Below are 8,309 nucleotides of genomic sequence, written 5' to 3'. Positions count from 1 at the left end.
CGTTCAGCACACGTACAGCTCGACGATGATCTCAGCCTTCTTGATCCAGCAAGAGAGACGGAGAGGTAGAAGAGTTCTCCGGTAGTGTGACGGCGCTCCGGAGGTTGGGGATGACTTTGTCTCAGTAGGGCTCCGCCCGAGCTCCGCAGAAACGCGATCTAGAGGAAAAACCGTGGAGGTATGTGGTCGGGCTGCCGTGGAAAAGTCGTCTCAAATCAGCCCTAAAACCTCCGTATATATAGGTGGGAGAGGGGGGACCTGGCCAAGGAGCCCCAAGGGGGTCGGCCGAGTCCAAGGGGGAAGGCTCCCCCCCCCCAAACCGAGTTGGACTTGGTTTGGTGGGTGGGAGTCCTTCCTTCCCTTCCCACCTCCTCTTTTTTTTCTTTTCTCTTTGATTTCCTTTCCTAGGCGCATAGGGCCCTTTTGGGCTGTCCCACTAGCCCACTAAGGGCTGGTGTGCCACCCTCAAGGCCTATGGGCTTCCCCGGGGTGGGTTGCCCCCCCGGTGAACTCCCGGAACCCATTCGTCATTCCCGGTACATTCCCGGTAACTCCGAAAACCTTCCGGTAATCAAATGAGGCCATCCTATATATCAATCTTCATTTCCGGACCATTCCGGAAACCCTCGTGACGTCTGTGATCTCATCCGGGACTCCGAACAACATTTGGTAACCAACCATATAACTCAAATACGCATAAAACAACGTCGAACCTTAAGTGTGCAGACCCTGCGGGTTCGAGAACTATGTAGACATGACCCGAGAGACTCCTCGGTCAATATCCAATAGCGGGACCTGGATGCCCATATTGGATCCTACATATTCTACGAAGATCTTATCGTTTGAACCTCAGTGCCAAGGATTCATATAATCCCGTATGTCATTCCCTTTGTCCTTCGGTATGTTACTTGCCCGAGATTCGATCGTCAGTATCCGCATACCTATTTCAATCTCGTTTACCGGCAAGTCTCTTTACTCGTTCCGTAATACAAGATCCCGCAACTTACACTAAGTCACATTGCTTGCAAGGCTTGTGTGTGATGTTGTATTACCGAGTGGGCCCCGAGATACATCTCCGTCACACGGAGTGACAAATCCCAGTCTTGATCCATACTAACTCAACTAACACCTTCGGAGATACCTGTAGAGCATCTTTATAGTCACCCAGTTACGTTGCGACGTTTGATACACACAAAGCATTCCTCCGGTGTCAGTGAGTTATATGATCTCATGGTCATAGGAATAAATACTTGACACGCAGAAAACAGTAGCAACAAAATGACACGATCAACATGCTACGTCTATTAGTTTGGGTCTAGTCCATCACGTGATTCTCCTAATGACGTGATCCAGTTTATCATGCAACAACACCTTGTTCATAATCAGAAGACACTAACTATCTTTGATCAACTGGCTAGCCAACTAGAGGCTTGCTAGGGACGGTGTTTTGTCTATGTATCCACACATGTAAATGAGTCTTCATTCAATACAATTATAGCATGGATAATAAACGATTATCTTGATACAGGAATTATAATAATAACTATATTTATTATTGCCTCTAGGACATAATTCCAACAACAGTTGCCGGTGCCACCATATCATCATCATCATCATCGGAAGGGTACTCTTCAAGGGCCACCATGCCCTTTGGGTGGGGTTTCTTCACAAAGTTGTTCTTGATTGGGAATGACTTGGTTTTGTCTTTGCGAATGAGCTTGCCCCCGTTGTCTTCCCTTTTCTCATAGGGACATTCGGCCACGAAGTGACTCACGTTACCATAGTTATAGCATGTCCTCACTCGTTGCTTGGGTTTGAAACCACTTGAGTTGTTCTTGGTGAAGGTGGGTCTTGAGTTCCTCTTATTGCCCCAGAATTGCCTTGACGCAAGAGCCATGTGCTCATGATAAGCATACTTCGTGTCTTCAGGGCAGCTCTCCTCTTCCTCATCCTCTTCTTCTTCTTCAAAAGTTGCTTTTGCCTTTAACGCAAGGTTGGGTGAAGCTATCTTTGAGCGAACATGAGCAAGTGCATTGTCAGCTGTCTCGTTCATGATTGACATTGCAATGAATTCATCCAACACCCCACTCGAAGACAAGGAGTGGAAGTCTGGTCGCTGACGAATGACAGATGACATGGCTTTATTGAAAGGCATGATGGCTTTGAGAAACTTGCACTTGACCCATGTATCATCCACATCCTTGCTCCCATGGTCCTTGAGTGCCACAGCAATATCAGTCACCCTTCAATAGAGATCACGAGGGTCCTCGTCTTCCTTCATCACAAACTCATCGGCCTTATCAAGTACCACTTCATAGTTGGACCGTCGAATGCTTGAGCTTCCCTTGTACAAAACCATAATGTGCTCCCAACAGTCCTTGGCCAATGTGAAGGGACGCAAGTGAGGAAGATCTTCACGTGGCACTGCAGACTGGGGAATAAACAAAGCAGAGTGATTGTATTGATTGTCCGCTTCTTCTCTTGGAGTGAGGTTGCTTGGATCATGGCGATAATAGCCTTGCTCGATGATTCTCCACAAATTTGTTGAGCTGTGATTCAAATGAGACTTAATAGAAAATACCCAGTTAGCAAAATCACCTTTTACAAGCTTAGGAGGAGGACCAACACGATTAAGACGCGGTGTGGGAACCGGTCCTCCATAGACTAAGGGTGGTGGAACAGATGCATACGTCCCGTTCCCATCATTTTCGAGAGGAGGGGGAGGTTGCATACCTTTAGCCGTTTCCCTAACGGAATTGGCCTCCGAATCCGTGGTGGTGGGTTTAACCACCAATGCCGGTTCGGGAGAGTTTTTAATTCCCTCAATTAAATCTTTAAGCATGGTCTTGACCTCGTTCGTCATGGACGTCTTGAGTGCGGCCATAGCTGTATTCAAGTCGTCCCTTGTGATCAAAGTCAAGTCCATGCCCTCGGTTTGTGCACGGGGAACTCCCTCATCATCTTCCATACTCTTCGGGTGGTTAAACCCTTAATAAAGAGACGTGGATCTCATACCAATTGAAAGGATCGATATGGTTTACTAGAGGGGGGTGAATAGGCAACGACCACTTTTTAATTAATCTTAACAAGTTAGGGTAAGCAACATACGGGTTCACTAAAATAGCAACAATGAGGTGAACCTATATGATGCTAACAACAAGAACAACTAAGACAAGTAAGAGATAGACAACAACATGAGCATACACAATGTAAAGGTTAGAGATAACCACAAGTGGAACCAATGAAGACGAGTATGTGTTACCGAAGTTCCTTCCCTTTGACAAGAAGTATGTCTCCGTTGGAGCGGTGTGGAGGCACAATGCTCCCCAATAAGCCACTAGGGCCACCGTATTCTTCTCACGCCCTCACACGATGCAAGATACCGTGATTCCACTATAGGTGCCCTTGAAGGCGGCGACCGAACCTTCACAAACAAGGTTGGGGCAAACTCCACACAAAGCTTGGAGGCTCCCAACAAGACCACGAAGCTTCACCACAATGGAATGTGGCTCCGAGGTGACCTCAACCGTCTAGGGTGCTCAAACACCCAAGAGTAACAAGATCCGCAAGGGATTGGTGGGGGAATCAATTTTTCTCTTGGTGGAAGTGTAGATCTAGGCCTTCTCAACCAATCCCTAAAGAATAAACAAGTTTGATTGGCTAGGGAGAGAGATCGGGCACTTTTGAGCTTAGGGAGCAACAATGGAGCTTGAGAGGGACAAAGGTAGGGTTCTACAGCAAGAAGAACCCCTTATATAGTGGGGGGAAAAACAACCGTTTTCCCACTCACAGCCCGAGCCTAGCGGTACCACCGCTGGCTGCAGCGGTACTACTGCTGGGCCCATGGTAGTGCAGAAGCACTACCGGGCCAACCACCGCCAAGAAAGTCTTCGCAAAAAGGTCCGACGAAGTACAGCCGCTAGGAAGGCGGTACTAAGTTCCTAGAGCGATACTACCGCTGACCAGGGGCGGTACTACCGCCAGCACAACGGTACTACCGCCAGCACTAGAAGTACTACCGCTAGGGCTAGCGGTACGACCGCCAGTTCCAGCGGTACCACCGCTAGGCCGAGCGGTACTACCGCTAGGCACAACGGTACTACCGCCGAGAGACCTTTTGCTTAGATGAGATAAAAACAAAGGCGGGAGCCACTCCAAAGTTGCAGGTAAAGGGAAAGGAGATGAAGTGTGTGCGTGTAAAATTGATTCAACCCAAACCTTTCCACTACGGGTCCCCTCTTAATAGTACGGCGTTGCTATGACTCAAAGAAGGAGAATCGTAGAGTACACCGTGCTTCTGTTCCATGGAAAGAGGGGGCGAGTCGTCTTGTGCCGTTGACATGTGTTATCTGAAATCTTAACACACACGATTAGTCCTTTGCGATACTGTCATCAATCACCTAAATTACATAGGCATAAAATATGTCTAACATACACAATTCCTTCCCGCGCGATAACTGTTTCTTGATTAAAAAAGCTATAATTATTCTCTTGTAAATAATATAATAATTGTTGGACGCGGCGTTTCAGCCCCGGGCTCAAATAAGTCGGGACGTGAACAGTACAACGGTTTGGGTATAAAAAATATTCAAAAAAAGTCAATTTTTTTGTAGTGTAAGATGCTCCTATGTGTGAACTCTGTGCAAAAATTTGTAGAGTTTGGACATTCGAGGAGCTTACGGCAAAAAAGACAGATTACAGTGAGAAATTTTTGAAAATCCCACTATTCATGCTTGATTTTGTTTTTTTTTTGCCTCGAGCTCCTCGAATGTTTAAGCTTCATAAATTTTTTACAGGGATTTCACGCATAGAAGCATCTTGCACTAAAAAAAATTGATTTTTTAATTAGATTTTTATAGGTCAAACAGCCGTACTGTTCACCTGTTTCATATGAGTCGGGCTTAGAGATGGATTATCGAATAATTGTTCTCTTATATTATTGAGTGAAGAAACAAACAGTGGCACTGGCTAGGCGACGCCGGTCTTGGTTGTAGGAGATCGGCAAACACATGTAGGTGCATTAATACTGCTACGTGACAGCCCAATTATGCGGAGGCCGAAAAACGGAGGAGCGAAAGACTGGGTGGTCTGGGAGTTCCCACATGCTAATGCGAATGCTAATCTAATCATGCACGCACCGATGGCGCCACACGACGCGAACCCACTCGGATGCTTCCCGGTTACCGCCTTTCCTTGTCCGGTTGCAGTCTGGGATTCATCATCCACCAGAACCAGAATGGTTCCGTCTCCCGCGCCATGCCATGCTGCTGCTGCCCTCCCAGTCCCGCACCCCCACGCCACTGGCCACCTCGGTGTCTGAAGAGCACGTCCCGGTTCGATGATGGTCAAAAAAACCTAACACAGGTAGAGTATATAAAAATAAAAAATAAATGAAAAGCCGGGACATTTATCCCCTCACGCCCTTTTAATACCGCCACCTCCAGAGCTCAGCTCAGCTCATCACTCCCGCACTCAACACTTCCGCCACCTTGGGCTCCTCCTCCATAGCTACTAGCAAAGCTGAGCTAGTAGAAGGTAGCAGCCAGCCAGCCAGCCACAGGGCTAAGATGGCGTCGCCCGCCTCCTTCCTCCCGCTGCTTTTGCTCTTGCTCGCGGCGGCGGCGCATTGCTCGCCGCTGCCCCAGCGGTGCCCGCAGGCCGACCGGCAGGCGCTGCTCCGGGTGAAGCAGGCGCTGGGCAACCCGGCGACGCTGAAGACGTGGTCGCCGGCGTCGGCGGACTGCTGCACGTGGGACCACCTCCGGTGCGACGAGGCCGGGCGCGTGAACAACGTCTTCATCGACGGGGCCGACGACGTGCACGGCCAGATCCCGTCCGCTTTGGCCGGGCTGACGGCGCTCATGTCGCTGTCGCTGTTCCGCCTCCCGGGGCTCCAGGGCTCCATCCCGGCCTGCCTCACCTCCCTCTCCAAGCTGGAGTTCCTCACCATCTCCCACACCAACGTGTCCGGCCCCATCCCGGAGTCCCTGGCGCGGCTCCACAGCCTCGACTCCGTGGACCTCTCCAACAACAAGCTGACGGGATCCATCCCCAACTCCTTCGCCGACCTGCCGAGCCTCCGGTCGCTGGACCTCCGCCGGAACCAGCTCACCGGGCCCATCCCGGCCAGCCTCGTGCAGGGGCAGTTCATGTCGCTGGTGCTCTCCTACAACCAGCTGACGGGCCCGATCCCGCGCGACGACGCGCAGGACGAGATCAACACCGTGGATCTGTCGCACAACCAGCTGAGCGGCGACGCCTCCTTCCTCTTCTCCGAGGCGCGGCCCATCGGCAAGGTGGACCTGTCCTACAACAACCTCGACTTCGACCTCAGCAAGCTCAAGTTCCCCAAGGAGCTCACCTACCTGGACCTCAGCCACAACCGCATCAGGGGCACCGTGCCCAGGTCGCTGGAGGCGCTGTCCACCCTGCAGACGCTGGACCTCAGCTACAACTGCCTCTGCGGCCCGCTCCCCAAGCTGCACGGCGTCATGCGGCACGGATGCAAGCCCTACGAGCACAACCTCTGCCACCGCGGGGCGCCGCTCGAGAGCAGCTGCCACCAGCTCTGAGCGACCTCGCCGCCGGCAGAAGGCGGTACGTTATATGACGAGTGGTGTCTGTCAGTGTTGGCGTTCTCGTGCGCGTACGTGCGTGTGTACGAGCTACGAAGGACGGTGCTTTGGGGCTTAGTATACTAGTGGAGTGGAGTACCGCGCTGGTACTGTGGTAATGCCTGACAAGCGCGGTCCTTGAGAGCTGCTAGCTTTGTGTACGACCAAACGATAGAGATGTGTGCGTGCTGTGTGTGTGTGTACCGTCTGGAGATGCGCTTCCCCGAGAGAGTGTGTGTGTGCCCGTGTTCGGGAATCGGGATGGATCATGTATCAAGTGTTAAATGGTAATTATGCTTGGCTTACTTTTACATGACTTTTTGAGAGGCGTCCAAATGTTGGTTGGTTTGTACTACTCGGGAATTTTGGGAATTACATGTACACTAGCCCTGCACTCCTTGGTACGTGCCGTCTTTACTCTTCGATTCGATGGTCGCAGCAGAGGATGGGTGAAAACTTAAAATTTCAGTTCATCGATGCACCTACAACAAACAATAGATGTCTGAAGGATTCAAAAATCGCAATGCTGTTGGAATCTGCTAGAGCAAGCTCAGCTGCATCAGGAGGACTAGAACCTGGCAAACCTTTCTAACCTTCTTCTGATTCCCACCTCTCTAACCTTATTCCGATTCCCACTAACATGAGTACTCCCTCCGTCTCGGTTTATAAGCCATCTTACGAAAACCAAATAATCCCAAAACACTAAGGCACGATGTATTAACTTTCACCTCGTTTCTTGTTTTTTTGACTTAAATAAAAGAATCAACCAATAAGAAACGTGAGGCGTGTTTGTTTTTAATGACTTGAGACTAACTAGCACGACATGCACTGGTGAATTCATTGCATGCAATCGTATTAACTCACCTCGTTTCTTGTTTTCATTTCCGTCTTGGTTGCGGTGCACAACCTAAGATGACTTAGGCTGCTCATAGTGAGGAGTAACTAAGAGTAGTAACATGATGATGTTATTAGTCTATGTTACTACCTTCATAGTGGGGAGTAACATACATGTGGTGTCATGCAAACAAACATTTATTAGGTTGTAGACACATAGTGCATTGAAATATGTGATGTGATGGTAACTAGCTATGTTACCACTACCATCTCTCTCTACATTAAATACTTGCCACGTCAGATTTTTTGCCCACGTGGCGTTGATGTTACTACTTAGTTACTCCCGACTAGTCTTATAAACTGAAACGGAGGGAGTAATACAATTTTCACGGAATGACATCAAATGTTGGTTGATTTGTACTACTCGGGATTTTTGGAAACTAGCATGTACAGTAGGGCTACCCTGCACTCTTTGGTAGTACTACGTGACGTCTTTACTCTTTAACAAAGAGATAAGAGCAAGTACAATAGATCTGAGTCAGCTGACTATAAGAAATAAACTAATATATTTTTGTTTAGTTAGAGAAAAGAGAAGAGGGGAGGGAAGGTAAGCGGGCTCGTAGCTAAGAGCCAGCTTTATCACGTACTCCTAGGGCTTTTGTGAGTATGAAAGGTGGACCATATAATAAAAAAGTAGTACACTTTTGCAATGAACTATTGTACATGTTAGCTATAAGATGGGCTATAGATGACATGACAATGACTTATAGCCAGCAGCCGGCTATAATACTGTATTTGCTCTAATACCGACAGCCGTATAACTTCACAGCGTATCTACCGTGCGAGCCCATTTGTCAGCAC

General features: G+C 49.0%; 1 protein-coding gene across 1 annotated transcript; it reads left to right on the top strand.

The window, feature by feature from the left end:
• The first annotated feature begins 5,442 nt into the window (after positions 1–5,442).
• Positions 5,443–6,925, top strand: LOC123425644 (polygalacturonase inhibitor 1-like). The gene has a single exon (XM_045109342.1). The coding sequence runs from the start codon at positions 5,568–5,570 to the stop codon at positions 6,570–6,572; it is 1,005 nt and encodes a 334-aa protein (XP_044965277.1). The 5' UTR covers positions 5,443–5,567; the 3' UTR covers positions 6,573–6,925.
• The last annotated feature ends 1,384 nt before the right edge of the window (positions 6,926–8,309 follow it).

The sequence above is a fragment of the Hordeum vulgare genome, chromosome 2H (assembly GCF_904849725.1).
Source record: "Hordeum vulgare subsp. vulgare chromosome 2H, MorexV3_pseudomolecules_assembly, whole genome shotgun sequence".
NCBI lineage: Eukaryota > Viridiplantae > Streptophyta > Magnoliopsida > Poales > Poaceae > Hordeum > Hordeum vulgare.
This window is presented reverse-complemented; position numbering and strand designations above follow the sequence as displayed.

What these genes read in the sequence shown, in the direction of transcription:
- LOC123425644 (XM_045109342.1), top strand. Translation starts at nt 5,568, where the DNA reads ATGGCGTCGCCCGCCTCCTTCCTCCCGCTGCTTTTGCTCTTGCTCGCG.